The sequence below is a fragment of the Pseudomassariella vexata genome (assembly GCF_002105095.1).
Source record: "Pseudomassariella vexata strain CBS 129021 chromosome Unknown BCR38scaffold_18, whole genome shotgun sequence".
In the NCBI taxonomy this organism is placed as follows: domain Eukaryota; kingdom Fungi; phylum Ascomycota; class Sordariomycetes; order Amphisphaeriales; family Pseudomassariaceae; genus Pseudomassariella; species Pseudomassariella vexata.
Genome location: NW_024467973.1, coordinates 139,840 through 167,095, shown reverse-complemented (window position 1 = coordinate 167,095; position 27,256 = coordinate 139,840). Strand labels below are relative to the sequence as shown.

Sequence of the window (27,256 nt, the reverse complement as noted above, 5' to 3'; positions counted from 1 at the left end):
GGGTTTCTTCAGCGACTGGAGCGGGGATAAACTCCGTGGACTGGTTAGATTTGGTGTCGACGATGATAATGACGGTTTGATCAGTATAGGTCATTTTGTGCAGCACTCACGCGCACAATCTTATGCCGTCGAGAAAGCAATCGGAAAGCGATCTCTCGCGGTCGTGACAAGAAGTATTCCTCTTTGCGGCGCCCGGGAAGTCGTAGGCTACGATAGCTTCAAGTTGACACCTGTCTAGTACGATTCTGTCAGAGTGCTGGACGCATGGCACCGGTATAGGGACGTGCGAGTCATGGCCTAATGTGGAAGTCTTGGTATACGGAAGAATCGGAGGAACTAGTGCTCTACGGCTCCGACTCCGCGCTCTAGCTATCTATGTAAGGGAAGGTATCTGGGAAGTAGATAGGAAGGTTAGAGATCAATGAAACACTTTGGGCACCCCTACCTGAGACCGCTAGTGACCGCCAGTGACCACCCGGTGCTAAGCTGGAGGGACGCCCATTACTCCCATCACTCTGTACTACTGCCCCCGGCCTAGCCGTACCCTGACAGATTCCCCTACTAATCCAAGGGGTGAATTCAAGGCCAAGGAACTCGTTACGCTTATAGCGCTACTATTGAAGGATATTAAGAAGCATTTTAGTATGAAAAACTCCATTATCTAGTAAGATAGAGACCCTATTTATACTACCAAATAAACATATAATTGATTCGATATGAGAGAATACGGAGCTTATTAGCCTGGATAAGCCCGGGTTCGAGCATGAAGTGCTCGAACTGCTAGATCTTTTGGTTCGTGTGGGGCAGTTAGGTACGGGTACCTATTCCTTACATTTAAGGGGAAAGGCTATATGAACGTCATTAGCTTGTATAATAGCCCTGGAGTCATTTCTCTAGAAAGCTCAGTACAGATAACACCTAATGTTAAGAACTACCTGAAGAAGGCTGTTAGTCCCTTACTAAGAAAGAGGTTAACAAGGACTTTAGATCCATTCTCACCCCCTTGTACAAACAATTGATACTAGAGTTAATCGAATTTCCTACTAGTAGCAGTAGAAGAACTGAAATTCCCTATGTTTTGCTTACCGAATTGAGTTTTCAATTCTGTGGCCTTTGGGTGGTGTTGTAGCTAGAAAGGTGGCTTGTTGCAAAACAAATTGACAACCGCTCTGCTCTAGCTTAGGACGAGGTAATCGGTTTTGGATCGAAACGTAAACAGTGAGCTGTACCCATGGCCATAGCAATCCACGGGATAGCTCATGACTCTGATGTATAGGTGTGAATCACCGAATGCGAGTGCTACAGGTCTGACGTACTCGTCTTGAGGAAATGGTTGAGCAATTCCAACGGTAGTATTTTGTGACAACCTTAATCTAAGCATCCTATTTGGCAATAGGCCGCTGAGCCAAATTAATATAAAACTTGAATGTGTGTGATTCACGAGACTGTACTTTGGTTGAGTTTCCAACGATCTCATATTTACAAATGTAATGTGACCACCACATCTCATGACGCGTTTCATGACTGACACCCGTCACTATGAAGCAACAAAGTAACAATAGTCTGAAACAAGGTCTAGAGATTATCTGTAGATTCACGAAATAAATCTCCTGCTTTTTTTTGAAACAACACTGATCGCCCAATCACTGTGGCTCATGTTGAGCCGGCGGCGGTGAGGGCGGCCCCACTATGGCTCTGACCGACGGGACTTGACACACTGTCACACAGAAGGCTCAATGAGCTGACACCTCGACAAACGGCGGCGCTATTAAAGTTGTTATATTGACGGAGGTAACACCCATTGGTGATAATCAGAGGAACCACCAGAACTGGCGCGATTTCACGATGCAACTCCCCCTTAGCGAGGATAATGTCCTCATCGAGTTTAACCGCCGCCACCAAAGCGGCAAAATTTTCTACGATAATGACCCCCAGATTCGACTCATCACCATAGATGGCTTCAAGGTATAGTACCAGCCCATTTCAAAAGCCCCTATCGCAAGATGCCAAGCTAATCCATCATGCAGTTCGAGTTCGCCATAACGGAGGCCATCAGCAAGAAACCCTACATCAAAGACAACAAGGACGAGCCCCCTCAGACAGCGGACCCACTCATTCCCCGGCCGACCGGTTTCGCCCCGGGAAGCGACATCAATGTGTCCGGGTACGAGGTGACCGACATCAACGGCACGCACCAGCTCGCCTTCAACAAGTTCTGCATGTACTGCCCGCACCTGCTCCTCCTGACTAACGACGGGTACAAACGGCAGTACGAGCACCTCGACGTCGCCGACTTCGCTGCGGGGTGCAGCACCCTCGAGAGCTTGGGTTGGAATTACTTCATGTTCTTCAATTGCGGCAAGGATGGCGGATGCAGTAGATTGCACAAGCACATCCAGCTGGCGCCGTATCAGAAGGGACGATTGGCGCCGTGGCCGGCGAGGGCGGGGGACGTGCAGGCGAAAGTGCCGTATGAGTTCATTCTGAGGAGGTTTGAGCATCAGACGGGGCCGGAGCAGGTCGTGGAGGTGTACGAGCAGATGGTGGTGAAGGCGCGGGAGATGCTGGGTGTGAGTGATGATTCGTCGTTGTCCGAGCACGTTCCGCATAATCTTGTGATGGGCAAGAATTGGATGCTGTTGATTCCGAGGCGGAAAGCGGGATGCGGAGGGGCATATGCGAATGCGCTGGGCATGTTGGGCATGGTCTCTGTGGCGAATTCGGAGGAGTTGAGATGCTGGAAGGCGCAGGGTCCGTGGCAAGTGCTAGAAGAATTGGGCTTGCCGCGGTCACATGAATAGATGGGCTAGCCTGTGAGATTATGAGCAACTGTATTCACGATGACAAAGAAATAGAGGGCGTTGGGCGTAAACAGTCGAGACTTGCAAATAAAATGTAAACAACCAACCACTAGGAGTTCCAGAGTTCCGCGGAATGAGCTCTGGAACCTAACTTGGACTGATCTACGTGCAAACCAACGATACTGATTTAGTGATTCTCGATGGATAGTAAGGAATGGATGAGTAGAGTACCAATTCATCCGTGCCTTTCTAACGGTTCAGAAGTTCCCGTTGTCGATGACGATGATGGCCTTGGCCAGCGTGCGGCTTAACCCCCCGAGCATGCGGTGGGCCATAATATCTAGATGAGAGCTGAACACCCCGTAAGTGGTTTCTGACTACAAGGTTGATAATTATGAGCCAACCACTGTTGTAATCTACCTCGGGTTGACAAATTCGAATTTCCTATAACAGCATAGCGAGTTCATTCCCAACCGAGCACCTACATTGCATAAACCGGAAGCAGGGATACCTCCCTCTTGATCACCATGATTGGTTGACTCAACTCGACTGTTGAATACAGAATCACAACCTAGTATAGCCAGCATGTACCCCTGCGACACTGAGATGTGTTTTCTTGAGATCATTCTTCGTGCGGGGGCTTTACATGTTTCTATCTGATCCTCACACAATACTACCACGGTGGCGATCGATCTGTTGATTGAAATCTGATGTGTCTCTGACATTATGGGGGCAAGGGTGCTGGTAATGTTACGTCCGAAACTGAAGCCGGCAAGAGTGGCGAACCCTAGAACAAACGTTTGTCGCCGAATACCGTGCTCGACCAGGGCGCTGGTGTAAGCCTGCCTGGTCCCAGCACTGGGCAGCCAGACCGGCCACTCTCCTGGACGTCCGACGTCGTCCTGAAGACCGACGACGAGGCGGATACTGGTGACTCTCGTCGAATCCCAACGTATGAACTGGAGTACCGACCTTTGCTGACCAGCGTCGACGACACTCGGTCTTTGATGAGGCACGCGTTTGAGAATATGGTCGAGGGGGTTTGAATTGAGGTTCCAGGATACGGTGTTGAATTCGTTTGATGATACGATTCAGGGAACAACGTTGCAGAGGTGGAATGCGCTAAATCACGAGGGGTTTAGCGTCATTGGGAAAATATTGATAAGGCGCGGTATTATAGAAGTAGGAGGTGGTTGGTGGGGTTTGTGGATGTTGTTGAGAAGTGTTTGCCGGGTCCACGTGAGTTTCAGTTATGCTTTGCTTTCCTTGCCCTGCTGAATATGGGGAAAATTGTCTAATAACCGGTGCATATATCGATAGTCAGCCCTGGACCACTTGATCACAGATTTAAGCAGATCGGTCGGTACAGCCAGGAACACTTTTGAACCAGAATCTCAGGCTGACTATCTGTCCTTTATTCCTAAGGAGCTATGAGAGCGAAACCGAACGCCTCTTCCGTCCTAGGCGCATCTCATAGGATACTCTTGGTCCCCGGATGACCGCGACCGAGATTGATGAGTTCATATCACAAACATCGGAAGATATCAGAAACACCGCTATCCATTCTTATGTACCATGGTGAGTTTCCCCTATCTTCAATGTACTGTTCTTCGTTACTTTCTAACAAAAAGCTCTCGGTTTTATTGCTTTGGGAGGAAGCCCTATGAGTGGGGGGAGAAGAGCCTTGAAGGGGCTATATGTCGATTCGGGCAGCCTTGGATATACACTGTGTTAATTGTGATGACCAAGACTATAGTCGCATTTTTTGTGCCACGGCAGTGTACAAACATTGCACCTTTGCTTTCCAGGAATAAATTCGAACAGAAATTTCATTGATTAAGAAAATTTTAGACATGGACCAACTTGATCCCTATTCTCTCAAAAGCACCCCTCGATTTCGACAACTGAGCAATGGGCGCAATTACTCTATAGGGCAGGCGTGTCCGTTTGTGTGCGCACCCAAATGATTCACCAGACTGGGGTCATCGATCCAAAGGAAATCCTATCAGCTGATTCCCGCCATCATACAACGCCTTATTTTTCTGCGGGTTGTGATTTGTGGTAAAGGACGTACTTTAGGCCTTATCCTGCGGAACCCAAAGGGATCTTAACTGCAAGACAGAACTAAACGAACGTAGAGTATACGTACTTTCGGGGATTTTCCACAATATGTACATTTCGGCTCTTGGGGATAACACAAGAAACATATGCGACCTCAGGTGTAACCGACGGCGCGGACGTGCTCGGACCGGTTGTTCAAGTCATCAACAGGGGTTCTTCAGCCGCACCGCATCCTATGATACCGCTAAAGACGCCATTGGCAAAAGTTGTACTTTAGCACGCCTTGGCAGGCATGGGAGCGTCCCTCTGGGATCCTATTTAACAGGGCGACGCGCATGACAATTGGTGCTAATTTAGAATTCCTAATTTTGGAATTCCTAATGGGGCAGGACAAGAACATTGGGGACGGGGAAAAGTCGTTCAGCCCCGTGAACCTCATCGATGATTGCCGCTGACTTGCTTCTATTCCTTGACTCCAACTCACGATACACTCTGCGGCGGCTTCATTTAGTTGAGAGATGGGGTCCTTCGATGGCGATCCGCGCTCGTCGGCGAGTCTGTCTCGCAAGGCGACGAGAGCTGACGGCTATAGAGACCTAAATGATACGGAACCCGGAGAGCATAATCATGAAGACACGGCCGCGGAACAACAATTACGATCGCTGTGTGCAATGAAGCAGGAAAAGTATGACGCCCAGCCAGTCTTGGATACAAAAACCACCGGGTTTTCACCGACTGAAAAGCGACAAGACCGTCAATCCAGATGAACGGGTACGACGACCTAGAGATGCCTGACCCTAATCATGAGACCTTCGCCACAGGCTGGCCCTATCCGGCGCAACCCCTCTCCTCCCTAACATGGTCCCACCTCCTGCAGCACCACCTCCTCGATGCCATCGGAATAAGCTCCACCTTCCTCTTCATCACCCTAGCCGTGGCCGCAGGCATGGTGCACGGCTCCCCAACGGGAAGTCACCTCGGCTGGCTGGTCGAGGAATCCTCCAAGCTAGCCCCCAGTATCTTCCCCATCCTGTTCGCCACCGTGCTGGGAAAAGCCCTCCGGTCCATCGGCCGGTTCCGCGCCGAACTGGGTGTCGATTTGGGCACGCTGCAGGCGCTTATGGGAGTCAGGACACTGTCGCAGGCTTTCAGCAATTTGGCGGAGGTGAGGAGTTTCACGATGACGAGTTTGAGTTTGCTGGTGTTGTGGTGCTTGTCTCCCTTGGGCGGCCAGGCGTCGTTGAGGGTGCTGGGACGGACGAATGAGACGGCGACGGAGGAGGTGGGCGTTAGGTACTTGGACACGGGGCCGTTGGCGCATTTGTATACCCAGATGTGGACGTCGAGGTTGAGCGGGTCGAGGGAGAGTGGCATGGATGCCATGTTGAGGACGGGGTATGTGGGGGCGTTGATGCAGAGTTTGGAGGCCAAGTTGGAAACCGAGGATATTTGGGGGAATGTGAAGATTCCGAGGCTGGAGTGTTTGAGTGAGGTTGTTTTCGGGGAGGACGGCTCGGGGCGTGATGCGACGAAGGTGCACGAGGTGGAGTGCTATTCGTCCCTGATCGGGCTGCCGGTTGTTGGGCTCTCGGGTAGGGATACAGCGGATTTCATCTTGGAGACGTCGTATGTTTCTCTGGCTTGCAATGAAGCCAAGAATGTGTCGAAAGACGAGCTATGGACTTCGCGGACTTATGAGAATCAACCGGATCCAGATGGCTGGTTCGGAGGACTTAACATGACCTACATGTTCCCAGACTCCAACTTGTCCGCCGTGGATCCCTATCACGATTACGAAGACCGCTGGGCGTCCCGTGTATCCGGATTTCTCGGCCTCAACAGATCCTCATCCCGACCACAGATCCCGCAAGCGCTGTCCATCAACCTCGCCTGGCTAGAAGGAACTTTTAAAAAGGAGATCACCGAGTCCGACGGCAGTGAAACCCATTTCGATACGCAGATCTTCCTCGAGAACAGGAGCTACAACGAAACTAACTGCACCGCAACCCGTCAGTTCGTCGAAGCCAAGATCCACTGCCACCAGGGCGTCTGCGCCGCCCTTGGCGTGCGACCCTTGGCTTTTGAGAATCTGAGTCCGAATTACACTGCCTTCGACTATTGGGCCTCCATCATCCTCGACATCATCACCACGGACACGCAGCGGTACACCCAAGACTGGTCTGCCGCCCCGTCCTCCATCACCGAGTACTTCCTCAGTGATTCATCGGCCTTACCTCTTCCGGAGCGCAACACGGGGAACAGCGAAGCGCAGATTGTGAAGCTATCCGGTGTGCCCCATGATGTGTTTTCTCGACGTCTTTCGATGCTGCTTAACACGTACATTCAACTCTGGATGTCTGGGTCAAGTTTCATCCGCAACCTGCCCATGGACGATCTGTCCGAATACGGCACCGAACATGCACCGTCGGATGGGCTGCGTATGTATGACATTAGCGCCGACGAGATAGGGTACTACAACAACTACTACCCGGACGACCTGTACTCGCTGGCGCAGCAGGGCCAGACGCCCTTTATCGGCGCGTCGACAAACGTGACGGTGACGAGGTACACCGAGGTGTACCAGGCCCAGCCTGTGTGGGTGGCACTGCTGATGATCACATCGATGATGCTGGTTTTCTCCGGCGTCCTGGGGATAGTCTGCGCGATCCTGACGACGACGCCCGATCGTTTCGATCCCGTTATTGGTCAGACGTACGATAATCCTGCCATTTCTGTATTGAGTGGGGGCAACACGCTGAATTATAAGGAACGGGCAAGGATACTGCGGAAAGTTGTTGTTCGGACGGGGGATGTTAGTGGTGGTGCAGACGTAGGTAGGGTTGGCCTGGGGACGATTGGGAACGTGCAGCCTTTGAGACGGAGAAAGTTGTATCGATGATTATATCCTTGATGATGTGACGACAACATTAAGGTCGCTGTTTGGAATCTCAGATTTGTTAGGTGCACTACCATATAAAAGACACATCATAGTATCTTCGATATAGGAGAGATGGGAAGGTACGGCCAAGCGTAGGGCTACAAAACTCCGCTTCAAACCAGAAGTAACCATCATAAAGGAAGAAAAAAACATCTCTTTTTTGGCCTTCATATAAATCTGGTGCTCAGTATGAGGCGAAATATCATTAGCCTTATAAGGCGTTGTCACTTATTCAATCCACTCGTTTTATCAATTTAGGACCTCACTATCGTTATTTACAGCATGATTCTACAGCGGAGGGTCGTTGCTGTCGACCTCAGATCCCTCAAGCCGGCGCTCTATACCACCGTCACGTCAGGCCAATACCTAGAGGCAAATACCTCAGCCCTTCTTCCACCTCACCCAAAATACCTCATATTGACAGTCACATTGAAGAAGCACTTTGGAGACTAGGCGGGGACTCTCGTAGGCTATGGATGGTCTAGGGCCGTGGCAATTGTGAGCTCGGCATCAGGGAGGTGGAGTCACCTGCTGTGTACGTTGTGGATGAAGGACTCGGAAGATAAGCTGTCAGGATGAGATATCTAGAGGTGAAGAGATCGGAAGCGTGAGGACGAGATTTACCATAAGGCTCTTAGTAAAAATGACCGAGGGCGGTCATTATGTGGAAAGGACTAGATGGGAAGGTACGGCCAAGCGTAGGGCTACAAAACCCCGCTTCAAACCAGAAGTAACCATCATAAAGGAAGAAAAAAAACATCTTTTTTTTGGCCTTTGAGGGATTCAACCCTCAGATGATGACTCTGTACAGATCCTGTATTGGTTACGATGCTCGATGCGCAGTGTGATGTGTGTATTGACTGCTCGGAGTCCTCTGTAAGAAGTTACATCTAAGGTAGGTAGGCAGGTGCCGACCTTTTTATCTACACAAGCGATTTCACTGCCTTAGGCACCACCTCAGGCACACGTATGGCGCTCAATCCCACAGCCTTCATAGAAATCTAGGAGTATTGACAGTGTAACAGTACAGTAGTTGAGATCAACGTTTAGTAAGAAGGTCTACGCATATCGAAATAGTATATTGGCATACTGGCCTAGTAAGTCTTTACACAGCGCCCCTGACTTCTCACTTTGGTGCATTGGTTGTATTTGACTTTCGCTTAAGAGAGACTCTTTGATTGGCATCATGGCATGTGCACAGTCGTGCTACGGGATAATCTTGCACTGCCTCTTAAGTGAGAATCCCCCCTCGTGGTTCTCCAAGCGTACAAGACCTAGAAAGTTTATAGGAAATTGTATTATTGGGAATTTCTGGGGACAATTCTTGCATCGTTTATCTGCAGCACCTCACACACCAATATAATACATTTAACTTATTGGAGGCGCTTCGCACATGCAAAAGCTTTACATGACCAGTAGGGATGGTTAGTTTGTGAAACTTGGTAGAGAAGTCATAAATCATCAATTTACTCCACTTATGCGATTTTATAACGCCTCATCAAGTCCAAATTAGAGTACAGCTCGAATTACCTCCCCGGCCCTTCCCTCGCAATGCTCAAGCACTGAGATTATCAATGTCATGACCTATGATGTCGTTCCAGCCTTGATCCGAAATAGTTCTGCACCGTCACCTATCGACCCATACGGATGACACCAGCACCGACCAGCTTTTGGATATTAGATCGCACGGCAGGGTTCTTCATGTGCTCCTGAAGAGCGGCAGGCTCGGATTGAGCTTGCTGCAGGATGGATTGCATGACGGGATCTTGCATGATGGCCATGATCTGTTGTCGCTGTTAGTCCTGGATTTATCGGATCAGTTCGCTCAGATGAGCAATGACTTACCTCGGGGTCCTTCTGCAGACGTTCCCTTGTCTGCTCCTCCGTCTCATTCTCTCTAGCCGAATACATCGCCTGCACTGCCTTCTGTTGCTGCTGATCGATCTCTCTGGCGTTCTGACCATTGTGGTGCTCGACGTCGATAACGGACGCCTCATTGCATGCGTCCAGGCACTTGGAGTACTCGCGCATGCCGAAGTAAACCTGTGCCTTGCGGATGTAAGCTCGGATGAACTTGGAGTCTTTCTTAATGGCCATGTCACAGTCTTCCAGCGCACTGGGAAACTCGAACAGCTTGACAAAGGCCGCGGCACGGTTGCTGTATCCGCGAGGGTCTTCGGGTGCGCGCTTCACCATTTCGCTGTACGCTGCAACGGCACCAGGGAAATCCTGCTCCTTGAACTTCTTGTTGCCCTCCTCGCGCGCTTCCTCAGCCTTAACTGGGTCGATGTACGCCTTCCTGGCGCTTTCGATTTTGTTGCGCTCGGCGGCGCGCAGCTTCGTGTTCACTTCTGGTGTGCGGTGCTCTGTCAATGACTTCTTGTAGTTCTCGACCGCGGCGTCGAGGTTGCCCATCTTTTCGTATGCACTGCCGATACGCGCGTATGACTTGGCAATCATCTTGAAGTCGGCGTAGATCATGCGACCTTCCTCAATGGCCTTGGTACAGGTGTCGATGCATGCTTGGTAGTCACCCTTCTCGAAGTGAGCCGCGCCCAGGTTGTTGAGATAAGTGATGTCCTTGTGGAGATCCCAGGCTGCGCTGTAGTGCTTGATGGCCTCGTCAAAATTGCGCTTCTTGTAACTCTCCGTGCCCAAAGCCTTCTCCTTATCGGCATCCTCCTTAGCCTTCTTCTTCGCAACTTGCTCTTCGTTTTCTGACTCTGGCTCAGGCGTGGGATCTTTCTTAGGGGCGGCCTTAGGAGCAGGCGTGGGCGCATTGGGGACCAGGTCGGGCATTTCGATGTCTTCCTCAGCTTCCTTAGCGCCAGAGGAAGATGCGCCGCCACCTGGCATATCCGCGGGGCTCCTCATGTCCATATCGACTCCCATGGCAACACCCAGAACCTGAATCATGCGCGGATCACTGAACAAATCTTGGGCATTAGAGGGGTTCTTCTGGAGTTGCTGAACCTTGGCGATGAAGGAGGGATCGGAGAAGTAACCGCTGGTCTTGGGGTTCGTCATAAGCTTTTGGAGCAGGTTCGGGTCGCTGAACATCTTGCCAATCCCACCCAGGGGGTCAGCTCCCATGCCACCGGATTCCTGCTCCATGGCTTTTTGGACCGAGGCTAGAGAGCTCTTCAGGCCAGCGTTGTTCGGGTCGTGCTTGAGACCCTCCTCATACGCATCGTTGGCGCCTAGCAGGTCTCCCTTGCCGTGGAGGGCGGCGCCCTTGCGACCCCATCCTCTCGGCCAGTCGGGCTTGATCTCGGTCGTCTTCTCTGCGTCTTTCAGAGCATTGTCCCAGTCTCTCTTGGAAGCGTAGGCCGCAGATCTGTTGCTGTAGAAGACGTGGTTTGAGCCGTCGATTGCGATGGCTTGGGTGAATGCGTCTCTAAATAGTCACAGTTAGTCTATGTCTTATAAGCTAGGAATTTGGGGATGCTGGCCGAGGGTAAGGGCAACTTACATTGCCTCGTCGAATTTCTTCTCGGCAATGGCCTTGTTGCCGAGAGCCTTGAGCTCGTCCGCAGATGCCATATTGGAATATGTGAGTGGGCAGTATTAAGATGCTTTGGCAAACACGATTGAAATTGAGAATATGGTGGTGCGAGTAAAAAGATCTTCTGGTCTCAAAGAAGAATGAAAGGGAGGATGAGTATCAAAGATGAAGTGCAAGTAAAACTGACAGGCGCAAGGCTTCGTTTATTCTTTGGACAGGCACCGCCCGAAAGCTTCGACGTGCTTCGATCGGCGAATTCAGCTTGAAGGTCCGATTCTGTCCCGCTCTGAAGTGCAATTGCCAATTGAGAGGGGTTGGGAGGGGTTTAGCCAAGCTTCCCGATAAGCTGATAAAAAACTTGCACTAATAATTAGCCTGGCGGGGCAATCTCCAAAATTTGAATCGTGAACGAACGGGCTGACATCGAATCAAAATCGCGTCGCTAAGTAACAATATCTTGTAGCAAACCACTATTTCTATTGGGGTGCAATTCCTCTCCCGTGGATGGCATTCACTCAAGCTGGACTCCTGGCGCGCTCCTATCTGCTGCCGACCTTCGAGTTTCCCTTCTACCGTGTCTTCTTGTACGCGAATATTCGCCGTAGCTTGAGTCAGCACCCAGAGCCTCAACGACACCACAGACAAGATGGATGATCAGACCTCCATCCTCAAAGACCAGCTCTACTCGGCTTGCGAACAGAAGCTTGACCCCGATGGCGAGGGAGAAAAGGCCTACGACAGGCTCTTCAGCCAAGATGACCTCTTCTCGCTCGACGTGGTTCCGCCGAAGGACCTCAAGACGCTGATGAAGTTGATCTCCATGCTGACCAATGATTATCTCTTCATTCCCGTCAATACAAATAACGGCCCAGCATGGCGCCTGCGTCCCGAGATCGAAGCAGCCAAGTACAGCTCCTTAAGTGTCAACCAGCGCATGATTTACTCGCTCATCGATAATGCCGGTGCCGATGGCGTCTGGAACCAGCAGCTGCGGCTGCGCACCAACATGGAGGAAAATCTGGTCAAGAAGGTGCTCAAAGAGCTCGAGGGGAAGCGCCTCATCAGTAGCTTTACCCACGTTGAGAATGCCGCTCGGAAGATGTGGATCAAGTCCTCCATCAAGCCCAGCCTCAAGGCCACAGGCGGAGCTTGGTTCACTGATGGAGACCTCGATGAGTCCTTGATTGGCATGATATCGGAAGTGGTCTACACGTTAGTGAAGAAACACGGAGCTTACTTTTCGGACGGATCGCGATCCAAGGCCCGGGATGGCAGCATCAGTCCCGTGCTACCCAAGAAGGTCATCAAGGGGAGTACCAGCGATGCCGCCCTTGCCGCGCGCGGAAAGAAGCGGACAGCTGACGACATGGAGGTTGATGGCGCCCCAGAAGTCCCTGTCTCGCCGTCCAAAGCTCGCAAGGCTAAGTCCGGACCCGTCCTTCTTCCCATGCCCGCAGGTTACAAGGGCTACATCACTGTTCCCGAGCTCACGGCCCAGATTGCCAGAAGCAACGTTACGAAGGGTACGAAGCTTAAGGAAAGCGACATCAAGCAACTTCTCGACGTTCTTGTTTACGATGGCCGTATCGAATACGTTAAGGTTGGCAAGCGGGAGGGTTACCGCGCCTCCAGAATAAGCAAGCAAGATCCAACTTTCAACGTCTCGTTGGATACAGTGGACACGGACGAGCCGCGGCACAACGGACTCACCACAGCACCATGCGGGCGATGTCCGGTCTTCGACCTATGCGAAGAAGGCGGTCCAGTCTGGGCTGGCGGATGTGAGTACTTTGACCGCTGGCTTATATAGTGCCGTTGGCTTTGCGATGCGCCAATTATTTCATCGGGCTGAAAGAGCGGAAGAACAGAAGCTGACGAGCGATCTTACGTCTTTAATTGCATGGCTTTGGCGTTTGGACCAAGGGGCACCGGTTAAGTTTTGGAGCGGCCTCCAGAATTGTTGCATTTGCACGGAAAAGGCGTTGACTTGCTTGTACGTACCGCCTACGAAATACCCTATCACCGACTTTCTCAATATGTCGTGGGTATCGTCTAGCATAGGTATGCATGTAAAATACTTATATTTTCCAATATTGGCTTAAGTTGACCCTATACACCTTATAATATTTGATTAAATGAAGAAAAACATAAGAATAGCGTACCACCTATCAGATCAAAGTGGTATGTTCTGAGGAACAGTGTGGGCTACCAACTTACCTCGTTTGGCTGTTGGTGTTACATGTCGGCTGTAAACAAGACAATCCTGAGGTCCTTCATAGTTAAGATGTAGGTTGGCCCGAGCATGACTGTACCAACGGCTATTAAAGCAATCCAACACTCGCCAGTGACGAAGATACCCGATATGTCAAGGTCCTAGATCACGCTCAATGTTGTCACTTTGTTGTTGAAATGTTCCTAGAACTATTGATCCGCTAGATGGTGAATCCTGTCATGGTCAAGCTACCTATCTATGCGTGAGCTAGTACGTGTATTTTCCTCCATTATAGATCGCAACGATGGGAACTTATGCATGTTGATCACCTACTGTGGAAATGGCTGGTAGCTGTTTGCAAGTTACTGGGTTGTAGTGAAGAATAGCACACAACAGGTTTCATGAGATTAAGGCAAAGAATCGCATGTCTGAACTTGTCATATTTAGTAGCTACGTAGGCTATGGAAATCCGTCAAGTTTTACCCGTCCACTTTTGAGCGTCGGGTGCCAATTATATAGGCAACCAGACCCCATTCTCGTCTCCGGGTATTTGTATCCTTGTCGAATTGCGCAAAATGGCTGAAACCAGATCAACGTGAGTCGTTACACATGGAAGAAGATGCAAGCACCAAACGGTTCTTACAACTGTCCGCAGTTGACGATGGTGGGGCGCTTGCCGTACTTGACGGCACCGCTCTGGGAGCCAGTGGCCTCAAGAGCCTTGACAATGTTCATGGAGCCATCGGTGGGGTTAACCTCACCGAAGACCACATGGCGCTTGTCGAGCCAGCTGGTGACGACGGTGGTGACGAAGAACTGGGAGCCGTTCCTGAAAACAGCATATTAGCAATGTCCAATTGAGTGGGAGAACTAGACCGATCACGTACGTGTTAGGACCTGCGTTGGCCATGGAGAGCAAGCCAGGGCGGTCGTGCTTCAGGGTGAAGTTCTCGTCCGCGAACTTGTCACCGTAAATGGACTTGCCACCGGTGCCCTACTAGTGGTCAGCAATGATGTCTTTGAATTCAATTCGACCTTCATCTCCTTGGTATGTACGTACGTTGCCGCGGGTGAAGTCACCACCCTGGAGCATGAACTCAGGGATGATGCGGTGGAAGGAAGAACCCTTGTAGCCGCCAACGTTGGGCTTCTCACCGGTGCAGAGAGCGCGGAAATTCTCAGCTGTCTTGGGGACGACATCGTCGAAGAGGGTGAAGTTGATGCGACCGGTCTGGGCTACAAGGAAGCCAAGTTAGCATTGATTCTGCTTTGTCTAACTCGGAAAGGCTTCGTGTTGAAATTTGCAGTGCGGGGCAATGAGGTTATTATGGTGGTCAACACGACGCGGGTCAAGTAAACATCAAGTAAAGGAGAATTGGGAAAGCTCACGCTTGACCTGGCCGGTGACCTTGCCGTTGGCGTCAACGACGGGACCCTCCCACTCGACGTCGAAGAAGCTGTGACGTGGCTGTCAGTAAACATAGCTTCGTAGCCGAGAGAGGCTGTTGCCATTGGATGGTGTACTTACACCTTGGATCGGTTGGCCATATTGAGGGATGTTGCGGAGAAGAATCTGACGCGGGAAGTTGATGAAGTGAATGGGGAGGCTGCTCTGGCAGAAATCGATGGTCGAATGGAAGAAGAAGTAGGTTGCGAAACTCCTGAGCAGAGGAAGTGGGAAGAAATGATGCTTTGGCGGGGTAGGCGGAGGGGTTGAAGGAAGGCTCGGGCAGCTGGAGCCATTGCGAGTGGGAAAAACCTAGCGCCGTACTGTCAGTTTCATTTTCAGCCAATCAAGCAATCCAAATCCAACTGCAAAAAGAGGGGCAATCAGGTCGTAGCCCCGCCAGCCAGCAGCGAAGGGTCTTCATGGCCACTTCCCTGTTCGTCCCGTCATCTTGCGCATGGCATGGTGGTATGGTGGCAGGGCAGGGTGCAGATAGCTGTGCTCTGCCAATCTGCGCAATTCTGCTTATGATTGATTGTCTGTTGAGCTTGCAGTGCCAGTTTCGTAGCCTTTCGGTCTATCCATGTAATGTAGTTTCGAAATTAGCTGCAGAACTGGATTGCTAGGACGAGTAACGTCCCTTCATCGTCATGTTCCGAGAGCTGTGCGAGCTGAATGAACTTGGAGCTCCAAAGCTGGTCTCAAAAGAGGGGCAGTTTGGATTTCCAAGCTGCCCATCGGTCTGACTCCTGCCATCCCGTGTGTGGCTGTAATACATAAACTTGGGAGTGTTGCCGTGCAGCTCGTAGGAATTGTGTGATCGATGCAGCACATGAAGCATGTACATGAGCTCGCCCTGCAACGCCAGTTCTGCGGGTGCCAATTGGAGAAGCTACAAGCTCACTGCAGCAAGACAGCAACCACCCAGCCACCGAGTTGCATAGCAAGCCATCAGGACATGGGGTCTCGGAACATTCGATGTGGCCGCCGTCCCCACTCTGCGTTCCCTGATTCTTCGGCACGCTTCGGGTTGGTGAAAGGAAAGGGGTGCTAGAAAATTTCCATCCTAGTAGACTCTCTGCAGCCTCCTGTCGCCATTGACGAGCTCAAAGTCGAGAACCCAAGTGGCCAGTAGGGAGTGCCAATGTCCGAAACACACATGGTCCAGATGCCAGTACCTTTGGGGTTGGCAAGCTAGAGTGAAGGCAATGATATGCTGCTTCTGACCATACGGCCCTCACCACGGATATAATTTCCAAGCAAGCGTGGCAATGCTCACACTCCAAGATGGCACTCAAGAGCAATGGAAGGAGACGAGACAAATAGAGAGAAAGCTGGACGTACAAGGCTTGAGCTTGGTTTAGGCTGAGGAAGTATGGTGGGTTCTGGTGCTGAATTACGGGGTGAATGTACAAGTCGAATTGGAAGCTGGTGGGAGAACACAAACGTAAGTGTTACAGTTTGGTGAGGGAATCAGGTCGTCAACTATTTTATTTTGTCTTGAACATCTCAAAAGCCTCACAAATTTTATAGATTCCTATTACCTACTGGACTCACTGGCCACATGGGCAAATTTCGGCCCGCCCCCATCCGATCTTCAGGGTAGGTTCCTCCAAGAGACCGTGCACCATGAGTGCCGAGTATGATACTGCTTGGCAACTCAATGGGTGCCGGTGAACTATTTCCAGGAAAGGTTAATTTGAAAACTTCTAATCGTACTGCCGCCAAGAGTTCCATTCATTGACTTGAGCAAACTCGGCTACATCATTACTCGTGTCCATCTCGGTGGCCCTACATACCACGTCAGGACAGATTCGAGACAAAGGTTTTTGTCACGTGATTTGGTCTTTAAGCTTTCCCCAGTTCAGCCTGTCATCGACCAGGTACCATTGAGCTGTCCTGATCGCATCGTGGACCCTCGCAGCAAGAGTCCTAAACGCGTACTTGACCAATTCCATAGCAGTGATCAATCGAATTTCTCTGCCGACAGCAAGGACCGGCCGGCTCCTCGACTGGCAAAATGGATTTCAACAGTCTGAAAGATACCGTCTCCAACCTGACATTGTATGATGTCAAGGCAGGAGTGCGGAAAGTCCAAAATGGTGAGCCCGACCGCCCTCAGGGCACATCCAAAGGTGCTGGACCTCAATGCATCGGCTGGTATACTGACCATGGGTTTTTCCTACAGCCGTCATGAACTACACGGAAATGGAGGCCAAGGTAACACCAACGAAACCCATTGTAGATACTGAACAATGATTGACCAAAGCCTTGCAGGTGCGCGAGGCCACCAACAATGAACCATGGGGAGCATCATCGACACTGATGCAGGAGATTGCCAATGGCACCTTCCACTAGTACGTCAAATAGCTAGCTGTGGATGCAATGGCAGCTGGGAATAGTGGTCGACTGACGGGTTCTTAGCCAAACACTTAATGAGATCATGCCCATGATCTACCGCCGATTCACAGAGAAAGCCGCCGAAGAATGGCGACAAATCTACAAGGCACTGCAACTGCTCGAGTTCCTTATCAAGCATGGCTCCGAGAGAGTCATCGACGACGCCCGCGGCCACATTACGCTACTAAAGATGCTTCGACAATTCCATTACATCGACCCGAACGGCAAAGATCAAGGCGTCAACGTCCGAAACCGGGCCAAGGAACTGGCTGATATGTTAGGCGACGTGGACCGTATTCGAACCGAGCGCAAGAAGGCAAGGGCTAACAAGGCCAAGTATACCGGAGTCGAGGGTGGCACTGGCGGATTCTCGAGCAGTAGTCGGTACGGTGGCTTTGGCAGCGACTCTGGCGGCCACGGAGGCGGCTCATCATCGGGTTATGGTGGTTATTCTGGAGGTGTGTATGGAGATGGCGGTGGTTTCGGCGGAGCAGAATCCAATGACTTTCGTGACACGAGCCGCAATGACAGATTCGAGGCGTATGACGAAGCCGACGAGGGCGAAGGAAGCGGCCGTGGTACGGGATTGGCGGCAGTCGCCAACGCGACTACCAAGTGGCCGAAAGCTGGAACTGGGACCAAGAAGACGGCTGCTGCCGCCCCACCACCAAAGAAGGCGAAAGAACCCGAGGTCGACTTGTTCTCCTTTGATGATCCCGAGCCTATGCCTTCTGCCCCAGTAGTCGTCCCGAACGCAGCGCCCTCAAACGGCTCTGCCTCACTAGCATCACTTGCCAACGATGATGATGACTTCGACGATTTCCAATCTGCCGCTCCAGCGACTCAGACTTCTGCTCCGTCGAACGCGTTCTCTATTGCCCCGCCCATGGTTACTTCGAGCGCTCAGTCGACGGCCCAGTTCGCCGCCCCGCAGCCCGTCTCGGGGCCCCAGAACGCCAATATCAGCAACATGATGTCCGCCATTTCTCCGCCCCAGACCTCTACCGCGACCCCTACCGCCAACTACTCGGCCTTCAGCGCCCCTATCAGCAGCATTCCAGCTGCCCAGCCGCCTAGAACTACAGCATATCAAGCCGCCACGCCCAACTACTTCACGTCTGTTCAGACTGCCCAGGTGCCACAGCAGACGGGCGGCTCCATGTCAGGGATGCCTTCCACCACTCATCGTACCGGCATGTCTGCTCTTAACAAACCTGCTGCCACGCCGAGTGCAAAACCTGCGGTAGCCGGCGATCCGTTCGCCAACCTTTGGGGTGCGGCTGGTGCTGGCGTCAAGAAGACAAGCACGTCGGCTACGGGACCCAAGATGGGTGAGCTTGCGAAGGAGAAGACAAGCGCATCTCTGTGGGGCACATCGGCCAATGCTGCATCGAAGCCGACTGGAGGACCTACGAACACCACCACAACAAGGAGCAGTGGGTTAGATGACTTGTTGGGTTGAAGGAACAGGATGCCTAGGAAGCTCATGCACACTAAAACCATAATGCATGATGCATGGACGAGATCATACGTGGACGGTCACAGCAGACAACGGGGACGCGCCAGAGACAGACACCGAAACGTGGACGTTACGGGCTTGTGCAAGACGAGGAAGGGAGGCCAAGTTGCTTTATTATGAATGTGGCTATTTAAATATGAAGTGCATCACGAAGACTCACCATTGAATTTGTTATCTCAAACACCGAGACTTTTTTCTCATTTATTGCCATCCATCTTAGGCAGCTCCTCGCCTAGTCGCCGTTTCATACCGGCCTAGACTTTACCATTTCATCGAGGCCGGCCAGCCAGTCCCCGTATTCACCAGAACTCGATTGGCTCACAAGGCCTTGGCTAGGCAAAGAGCCGCCTTTGATGACCCGCGGAACCAGCTCTGCCTGCCCCGTCCCAATTTCTGCAGAAAACATGAGACGACGGGTGAGCCTGACGCCTTTGCTTGGTTGCTTGAATCTAAGCTAGCCGCGGACCGCGCTTAGGACCCGGCGACCCACCTCTTCCTCATTTCGCCTGCGGTCGAGCGACAAGGTCAATAGCCAACCATAACTCTCGGATGACGAGGCCCACCGCGTTCGTTCAAACGATGACCAGGCGACTAGCCGGTCCATTGGGATCCACCAGCATCAACACTCCGCAACCCAGCTGGTATATGAGCAGGCTTTTGGTTGGGCGAGGGGGCTGGTCACTCAGTAAGCGCGGTGCGGGCTGAGTGTTCCCATTGGCTAGGCCCGCGCGTGGTGAATACGCCATCTGCTTCAAGTTGCCGACCTCGCCTTGCCAAAATAGCAGCGCGGGAAGTGACATAGCACTAGGCAGGCCAGATCATGGCTTCCGATGTCAACATTGGCGACCGTTTTGCCGCGGCCAAGCTGGCTGGCCTAGAGACGAACATGCGATGGGGAGTACCTGGATCTGGCCATGACTGATCTGGAGGGACTCGATTGAGTACATAAGGTGAAGGAAGATCCCCCCCAAGATGAAGGTGAAGTTTTCATTCCTCATCGAGCAATTCACAAGCACTATTACGACTTTTCTTTGAGTCCTTTTCTCTTTTTCATTTTTCCTATCTCGAGTTTTCTCTGTCTCTTTCTGGGGAGGTTTCCAATCATAGATGGTCTCTTGATTTTTCAACGTCAACCCTTGGCCTCTAAAACGAATTTCCTATCCACGGTCTCCTTGAAAACGATCCACCAACCACTTTACGATATCTACTTCGTGCCACCGCAGTCGACCTGCTCTTTTCTACCCGGACTTTGCTCCTTTTTCATCAAGTTCAGATACATACCACATTCTCTTCTCTCCTGCTCCTGAGACTTTGAGCTATTCGTTCTCTTCAACTACGCCTCGAGTTCCACGGTCAATACTTGAAAGTATTCGACCGCTCAACCTCCATCATTTCTTCTCCACTACTCCCCGCCGCACATATCTCGTACCCGCGGCAACATCTGCCTCTGCGGACCGTTCTCAGCTTCAACCGACGCCCAAGACTTTCGCTCGTCACCGAATTCAAGAAGCCAATTCCCCTTAGAATGCGTTTCCAGGCCCCCCAGCTCGGTGCCCTGGGCGTCACCTTCACTGCCCTGCGTTTGATGCAGTTTGTTTCACTCGTCACCATCATCGGACTCACTGCCAACTTCATCAATGAGATTGTCACTGCACAGCGCGAGGCACCCGATGTGCTCATCGGCACCTTGACAGTGGTACGCAGTCATCATCTTGCTAACTGCGAAGACTATTACTGACAGGGATTTAGGCAAGCACGGCCACCCTTTACATCGCCGTCACCTACATTCTCTACTATGATGGCATGCTTCCCCTCCTTATCACAGCAGTCATGGACTTCGCCCTCATGGTCGCCACCATCGTAGTAGCTGCTACCATCGGCAAGCCCCTGTCGATGCTCAAATGCGAGGTCCTGGCCAAGGTCACTTCCAACCCGCTCTCCTCGGGCGCGACCTTCGTCGCCAGCAGCCAGGGCATCACCTACCGCAACGTCATCACCAAAGCCGTCAACTACTTCGCCTACGTGGCCGTCGACCGGCCCCACTGCTACGAGATCAAGGCCGTCTGGGGCCTCAGCATCGCTCTGTGTGTGCTTTTTGCCTTCTCGGCCGTTATCTGCGTCGGCCTCTGGCGCCGCGTCAAGGGCGCCGCCGCCCTTGACAAGGACATCGAGGGCTGAAGGTGCGCGGGTGCTCGGGGGGAATTGGGAGCTGGAGCAAGAGGAGTAGCTGGCTACGAGGAGAAGGGCGTTCACTTCAAGTTCGTTCCGCCGCCGTCGTCTCGCAGCGGCGACGGTGGTATTTCGGGCCCCTTGGCCCTTTATTCTTCTTTCAGCTTGGGAACAGGCACTTTGCACCAAGGCCCTGCTACTTCTCATCCCCAGTTCATGCCACCCCCCGTGGCGCCCATGCCGGCCAGAGCGCCGATTCTCAGGTCGATTGACGAGGATATTGACCCCGTCCCTGTGCCGCCTCCTTTGACGTACGCCAATTCTGCAGCACGCGGCCGGTCGCTCACGCGTCAGTCTATTGCTTATATGCCCCCTATTCCCGAGTCGCCTGCCCAGGACAAGTATTCTACGACGACTAGCCGGGCTCTCGTTCCACCGTCCCTGGCCATCATCCCACCGCAGACGGCGACCATGTCACCCATGCCATTGTCTCACTCACCCACCGACGATTTCATCCCCATTATGCATAAGCGCATCCCAGAGAAAATTCACACTCGCATGCCCTCCCCGCCTCCGACACCGATCGATGATGATGATGATGGGTTTACACCCATTACGCCCATCACGCCCCGATCTCGGGGTTTACTCGGGCGCGATGCGCTAGGGATCCCGGTGTTGAAATCTAAGTTTAGTCGGTCAAAAAGTAAGAAAGTCACCGGCAGTACTGCGTTCGATGACCTAGAACCGCTTAGCCCGTCGAATGATGTGGCGAGGGGAGTAGATGGTTCGGGATTGCCGGTTCCAGTCACACAGAGTAAGAGTACGAGACGGACAGTTTGGGGGGTGTTGGAGGGGTGGTGGGATTTAGGGTTGTTGGATAGAGGGAAGAGTTTGAGGAGAAAGGGTTAAGATCTTGGATGTAATGTGCAGGTAATGACTTGAGGAACTAATGTCGGCAGGCTGGATGGGATGGAATGGTTGGCGGCGTTCTTGATTTCGTAATGGTTGGTTAGATTGGATCAAGCTTGGTGGGTGGGTGGTATGGGAGGTATGATAATTTATAAGGTATAAAAGGGATGTTTGGAACACATACACAACAGCAACAAGGAAAAGTATAAGAATCAGTATAATAAGAACAATGGCTACTCATCTGATGTTCTCAGAAATCTCCTCCGCTTGGGTCTCCTGATACACTGACCATGGGAAGTGCAAAACAGTGTCATTAGATGAGCTTGTTACTTCATTGCAACTGTAACTTGAGAAGTCAATGATGAAAATACAAGTATCATGAGCACTTTAAGTCGACGGCGGCCAGTTTAACCTCACTGCCCGCCCGCCCACATTATTCTTCTTCAGTACTGCAAACTGGGAAGTGGCTGTGCATCCTTCCTGGTCTCGCGCCTTGCGATTTGCGCCAAAACACTTGTAAGGATCAATATCCGAGTTAATAGACATGAAGAAGACTATGAGCATGGCAGCAGCAAAGTTAGGGCGATATATGGAATACTGAAATGGTACTTTTCTAGGAGAGACGCTAAGGAGTTCTCGAAGACTTGAGTCGTCACAAGGCGATAATTAACATTGCCTTGACACGAGTTTCGCGTAAAGCTCGACGAGAGGCGCCTGGACATACGTAATTTCTTCCTTTCTGTCAATCCCCAACCCAATCTTCAAACATCCTTTCAGTTGTGATAGCCTACGACGGTACTTTGGCTGAAAGAAGGTCATGCGCAATATTCAGCTTGGAAGGGGCTTTCCGGGGAGGTATTGTGGCTGAGCGGAATACCTGGAGCCGAGAAGGTTATACTAGCTGATGCAATCGTTGTAGATGTGCCTTTAACTCTGCGACGAAGCGACTACGGCAGCGGCTTTCTTCTTTTACGACTAGCAGAACACTTATAGCCAGGATTCTACGCACAGTATATTGTGTCTAGTAGTGCGGCTGGCACAACAGTAAAAAGACGCCTTCGCTCTTGTGAAGGGAATTTTTGGACATGCCCCATCCCACCAAGGGACTGCGGACTTGTTTGCCATTTTCACCTCAATACTAAGCAGGCAGTAAGCTCACCTGCTGCAGTTGCAACCAAGCTTGTGGGATCCTCGCAGGTCCCAAGGCGTCCGCGCACGACTCTAGATGAATTGGCCATCATAAAAGAGACGAGCCAACGACATCCTTTTTGCTCCCAGGTTGCCAAACACTGTATTTCTTTTTTGAGAGATTATTTGGACGACGATAAATTAGTCCAGTATGGCACAAGGCTCATGGATCAAAAGAATCCAGATTTCTACCTCTGTGGGTGGCTAGCCGAACATATCATGTCCCAAGCGTTTGGCTTATAGCCTGACTGAGTGTCAGTTTAGCATAAACTGACTTCCCTTCATCCTGCGCAGCGACTTCTCTACTTTGCACGTTGCCTCTGGTCTCAGGTGTCCATCGGTCTGTGAACACCCGATTGAAGCGGGACTCGACGTGAATCAAATGACAACCGGTACATCACTCCATTTCGCCTGGAAGAGAATCGCAAACTTGGCACCGTCTCTCAACAATTAAGATCCGGATTTGGCTCCTGTAGAACGTAACATATCGCGACCAGAACGTACACTTTGTACGCTTCTGCAAGACAATGCGGATACGTCTGTGGCATGGGGATGTGGGTCAGGGTTTCGACATGCCGTCGACAAATGTCAGCAGTGTCATCGTAAGTCAGTCTTACAATGCGAGTATCACCTCGCTGTTGCGCAAGATACTCGAAGGTTGGGTCCCTTCAAAACAGCGCGCAAAGAACCCTCTCCACGTGGCCATCCTGAGCCAGAACTTCAAGGCTTTCAACGTTCTTATGAACTTCCTTCGCCGCAATGCTGTAGGCTTCAGGTACGTAAAAGCTTGATGGCAGAACTTAGTGGCCACTACACGCCGGTAATATATGCAGCCTGATACGGCGACTTGGAGAGGATGCAACTTCTCCACTCTCACCGAGGTGACATGAGGTGCGCGACTCTTGCAATCGGCTACTGCTGCACCTCGCCGCCTCCAAGGCAAAGTCGCTCAGGGGTTTCCACCATCTCCTGGCCCTGGACAAGACAAGTATGAGCCAAATAGCCAGGGGACCTCGGTTCTTTGACGCGGCGCCCTCCATACCCACACTCGATGCATATCTACCGAGCTCAGAATTGATCAACAAACTGCCTCCATTGCGGCACAAATGGGAGTAGTCAGGCATTTTGAGGAAGATCCGGCGACGATCCGCTGGTAACCTTCGATATAATCGTAATAGAAACTCTGTGCTGTTCAGCTCTGCTACGGTAACCAGAAGCCTCTTCGATATAGTGCCCCGACTCCATCTCTTTGGCTATGATGCTTCTCCACCTTGGCGCTGAGGTAAATTTTGAGAGCTGTCGACTAAGAGCACCGCTTATGGCCAGCTACAGCTGGGAAAGATCCTTGTGCGAAGTGGTGTTAGAGTGGAACACTGCGAAATCCAAGATGTGAATGAATGTGTTATCCATTTGGCGCAACATCATCCGCATCCAGTGGACTAGCTTTTGGTTTATCGGTTTACTGAGCAGCCGAAGCTGGAGAGTGGAGATGGTTTGGTCGCCAAAGGCGTCTATAAACTGTGGACTGGAACGGGCAAAAGCGACATTTTGGTTCACAATACACGCAAAATATTACAGAGACCTTACTACTGTATCTGAGGTAATACAAAAGATCAATGGAAATTCTATGGAAATTCTAGATATAAAACTACCGGAATATTATGCTTCCATGGTCCTATCTTGGGACTACTACTAAATTTATGCTCAATAATAGAATCCAGAGCAAGCCTGTTTACCAAGCAAGCAGCACACAGCATTTGCATGAATCTGGACAAGTTTTGTTGCGTAACTTGCGATCTTGTTGCTGAGGTAGTAATCTACCCTCGACTATTTGAGCTCCTAAGTTATAAACATTGCTACAGGGCCACATTGTGCCCACTACAAGCAAACCTGAAGGCCCATGCACCTACATACCATACATACAGTCATACATCAAGACAGGAATACCCAACGAAAAGCGTCTCATAACGCTTAAACAACCCATAACCGGGGCAGTACTTCGTAAGATCCATATCCATAAGAGATTCAACAACATCCACATAAAGAGCACCTGGTCAGCAAGTCCAATCTGGAATCTTACGAGGCAGTAGATGGTAGAGCATACAACTCCTTCGGCACCCCATTAGCACAACTCGAAAACTTCCACCAACCCCAATTATACGACCCGGCAATATTGACCAGACCCCACTTAATCGGCGCCGGGATGGGCGGCCAATTGGCCCACATGCCGTCCTCGGTCGTTCCATCAAGGTTCAAGAGGAAGAACGGCACCACGTCCAGGGTCCCTGCCTTGGTCACAGTGCTCTTGCCCCAGCTCTTAAACGTCGCCGCCGCCGCCACCTCTTCGGGAGAGCCGGGTTTCGGCGCATTGGGGTGATTTGCAAGATTCGCTATGGTTGAGATTTCGGAGTGGAAGTGTGCGTCGAAGGGTTCTTGAAAGGTAGACATGATGCGTTGCAGCTCGGTGCCAGAGAAGTCGACAGGGGATTTGAGCGAGGTTAGGTAGGTTTGGAAGTCGACAAGGCCGCTTAGGAAGGCCTCTGTTCGCGGAAAGTGGTCAGCTTCTCGTCCGCTGGACACAATTTCTCGAACGGTTGTCACTTACCGTGTTCCTTGTGGGTTTCTTGCCAAACCGACGCGTCGTCCAGGACTGCCGCCACTTTGGTGAAGAGGGTCTCCTCCTCGTCGTCGTGGTGCGTTTTTACGAATTTGAACCACGTCAGGCAGTACCCGATAAAGTGGTGCTTGTCGTCTGGCTGGACGTGGGGTGCTTGTTGGTAGATGGAATTGTAGCCCCGGAGGATCGAGTTGTGCAATAATGCCATATGGGTGGCACCCGTTGTGAATATGTCGGTCTGTGTTGGATCACGACTCATCAGCCTGTGGTCAGACAATTGGTGGAGTTCGACCCGCCTACCCTTTTCGTTTCATACTGAGGAGTTGTAATGAGCCTGATTGGCGTGTCCGCCCAGGGTTTCCCCTCCGAAGGTGCTGTGGTGGCCATGAAGTACGGCGATCGTGTGAAGAACAGGGCGATAAGGATAGGAATGGCGAGGTACAGGGGTTTGCTTAGAATTCCGCCTCGGGGTTGATATCTGACTGGAGGATCCATTGTAACGTTCGAAGGGGTAAGGGGAGGGCCGGCCTTTTTGTGTTTGTCATTTAAGCTGTCGTTGGAGCTCTGGAAGGTGCGATTGAGCTCATACGACAGACATGCCATGACAGCTCTGGTGGGGGTTCGCTGATTAAAGCCAAAGGTCTGATTGGACTACACAATTGACGCTATCCGATCCCTGTGTTGCCTGCAGGGTAGTTCCCTCCGGTCTCCGACATTGATCGGCAAGGAGGGAACAGCGAAAGGCCAATCAGGACTCAGGAAGGGAGCATGCCGGCCGGGTAACACTGGGTCCCATCGTTGCCGAAGTCAGCATTCTGATTTCGCGACAGCCCCAACGTTTCTCATGGCACTTTGCCTTGAAAATCACCTCATCGATTGTGAATCCAAAAGAAAACCAAGTGTTCTAGGCTATTGCTTGCCTCGCAATGATTCCATCTGCGGCGTCCCCACCGAGTGGGCTACTTAGTCTAGACAAAATGCGCTGGACAATCATCAAGGACACTGACAGCATGATGTCTGTGCAAGAAATTCTGAGTCTCAAAGACGCACTCCCCATTTCGCTTAAAGCTTGGGTGCAGGTATCTTCAAGTGTGATAATGAAGACTGCGTTGGCTGTTTGGTTGTACGGTAAGGCACACCTCCAGCATCGAGTTGCACTTCTGTGAGTGCCCTTTGGTAGGGCTTTCAATATTGGGTCTAGACAGTTGCCATTTTTACCACTTTGCACCTTCTAAGACTTGATCGTTTATGCTCAAAGGCTCTCCGTTCGCTCTTGCCATCTGGTTGTTGCGATCTTCTGGTGATGACGTCTACAAAGAGCAAGTGCGACTGTAGACCTCTAGATGTACTTTCTCATTACATATCAACCCCAAACAAAGCACCACATTCAGTTGCTTCATGAAACCGCCACTTGCCCAACTATTATTGCCTTTGGTGTATTTTTATTTTGCCCTACATTGGCAATTTCCAGCAAGGATAGAGTCTATGAG

General features: G+C 51.3%; 9 protein-coding genes across 9 annotated transcripts; 6 read left to right on the top strand and 3 right to left on the bottom strand.

The window, feature by feature from the left end:
* Positions 1-1,725: 1,725 nt before the first annotated feature.
* Positions 1,726-2,904, top strand: BCR38DRAFT_400867 (ATP adenylyltransferase-domain-containing protein). Its single transcript, XM_040857749.1, has 2 exons — positions 1,726-1,965; positions 2,028-2,904. The coding sequence occupies exons 1-2, from the start codon at positions 1,846-1,848 to the stop codon at positions 2,799-2,801; spliced, it is 894 nt and encodes a 297-aa protein (XP_040710895.1). The 5' UTR covers positions 1,726-1,845; the 3' UTR covers positions 2,802-2,904.
* A 2,250-nt stretch (positions 2,905-5,154) lies between these two features.
* BCR38DRAFT_448607 (uncharacterized protein) lies at positions 5,155-7,942 on the top strand. The gene has a single exon (XM_040861235.1). The coding sequence runs from the start codon at positions 5,626-5,628 to the stop codon at positions 7,759-7,761; it is 2,136 nt and encodes a 711-aa protein (XP_040710894.1). The 5' UTR covers positions 5,155-5,625; the 3' UTR covers positions 7,762-7,942.
* Positions 7,943-9,101: 1,159 nt separating this feature from the next.
* Positions 9,102-11,586, bottom strand: BCR38DRAFT_448605 (uncharacterized protein). The gene is made up of 3 exons (XM_040861234.1): positions 11,273-11,586; positions 9,646-11,197; positions 9,102-9,584 (listed from the first exon to the last, which is right to left on the bottom strand). The coding sequence occupies exons 1-3, from the start codon at positions 11,341-11,343 to the stop codon at positions 9,432-9,434; spliced, it is 1,776 nt and encodes a 591-aa protein (XP_040710893.1). The 5' UTR covers positions 11,344-11,586; the 3' UTR covers positions 9,102-9,431.
* A 132-nt stretch (positions 11,587-11,718) lies between these two features.
* On the top strand, positions 11,719-13,446 carry BCR38DRAFT_448603 (RNA polymerase Rpc34). The gene has a single exon (XM_040861233.1). It carries the CDS (start codon positions 11,952-11,954, stop codon positions 13,113-13,115), a length of 1,164 nt encoding a protein of 387 aa, XP_040710892.1. The 5' UTR covers positions 11,719-11,951; the 3' UTR covers positions 13,116-13,446.
* A 710-nt stretch (positions 13,447-14,156) lies between these two features.
* BCR38DRAFT_489764 (cyclophilin-like domain-containing protein) lies at positions 14,157-15,065 on the bottom strand (the record flags this gene model as incomplete). Its single annotated transcript, XM_040864435.1, has 5 exons — positions 14,157-14,346; positions 14,405-14,511; positions 14,578-14,753; positions 14,907-14,974; positions 15,046-15,065. 5 exons carry the CDS (start codon positions 15,063-15,065, stop codon positions 14,157-14,159), a joined length of 561 nt encoding a protein of 186 aa, XP_040710891.1.
* Positions 15,066-16,984: 1,919 nt separating this feature from the next.
* BCR38DRAFT_353892 (uncharacterized protein) lies at positions 16,985-18,826 on the top strand (the record flags this gene model as incomplete). The annotated part of the gene is made up of 4 exons (XM_040856825.1): positions 16,985-17,066; positions 17,153-17,184; positions 17,242-17,321; positions 17,389-18,826. The coding sequence occupies 4 exons, from the start codon at positions 16,985-16,987 to the stop codon at positions 18,824-18,826; spliced, it is 1,632 nt and encodes a 543-aa protein (XP_040710890.1).
* Positions 18,827-20,408: 1,582 nt separating this feature from the next.
* On the top strand, positions 20,409-21,061 carry BCR38DRAFT_353871 (uncharacterized protein; the record flags this gene model as incomplete). The annotated part of the gene is made up of 2 exons (XM_040856823.1): positions 20,409-20,579; positions 20,633-21,061. The coding sequence occupies 2 exons, from the start codon at positions 20,409-20,411 to the stop codon at positions 21,059-21,061; spliced, it is 600 nt and encodes a 199-aa protein (XP_040710889.1).
* Positions 21,062-21,289: 228 nt separating this feature from the next.
* Positions 21,290-21,961, top strand: BCR38DRAFT_489761 (uncharacterized protein; the record flags this gene model as incomplete). Its single annotated transcript, XM_040864434.1, has 1 exon — positions 21,290-21,961. One exon carries the CDS (start codon positions 21,290-21,292, stop codon positions 21,959-21,961), a length of 672 nt encoding a protein of 223 aa, XP_040710888.1.
* A 3,264-nt stretch (positions 21,962-25,225) lies between these two features.
* BCR38DRAFT_461052 (uncharacterized protein) lies at positions 25,226-26,261 on the bottom strand (the record flags this gene model as incomplete). Its single annotated transcript, XM_040862485.1, has 3 exons — positions 25,226-25,689; positions 25,755-26,004; positions 26,067-26,261. The coding sequence occupies 3 exons, from the start codon at positions 26,259-26,261 to the stop codon at positions 25,226-25,228; spliced, it is 909 nt and encodes a 302-aa protein (XP_040710887.1).
* Between the last annotated feature and the right edge of the window lie 995 nt (positions 26,262-27,256).

Bases quoted from the DNA above. Each gene is read 5' to 3' on its own strand.
- BCR38DRAFT_448607 (XM_040861235.1), top strand. From the start codon at position 5,626: ATGAACGGGTACGACGACCTAGAGATGCCTGACCCTAATCATGAGACC.
- BCR38DRAFT_448603 (XM_040861233.1), top strand. From the start codon at position 11,952: ATGGATGATCAGACCTCCATCCTCAAAGACCAGCTCTACTCGGCTTGC.
- BCR38DRAFT_400867 (XM_040857749.1), top strand. From the start codon at position 1,846: ATGCAACTCCCCCTTAGCGAGGATAATGTCCTCATCGAGTTTAACCGC. The intron at 1,966-2,027 runs GTATAGTACCAG...TCCATCATGCAG, and splicing joins TCACCATAGATGGCTTCAAG to TTCGAGTTCGCCATAACGGA.
- BCR38DRAFT_448605 (XM_040861234.1), bottom strand. From the start codon at position 11,343: ATGGCATCTGCGGACGAGCTCAAGGCTCTCGGCAACAAGGCCATTGCC. The intron at 11,198-11,272 runs GTAAGTTGCCCT...GTGACTATTTAG, and splicing joins AAGAAATTCGACGAGGCAAT to AGACGCATTCACCCAAGCCA. The intron at 9,585-9,645 runs GTAAGTCATTGC...CAGCGACAACAG, and splicing joins GTCTGCAGAAGGACCCCGAG to ATCATGGCCATCATGCAAGA.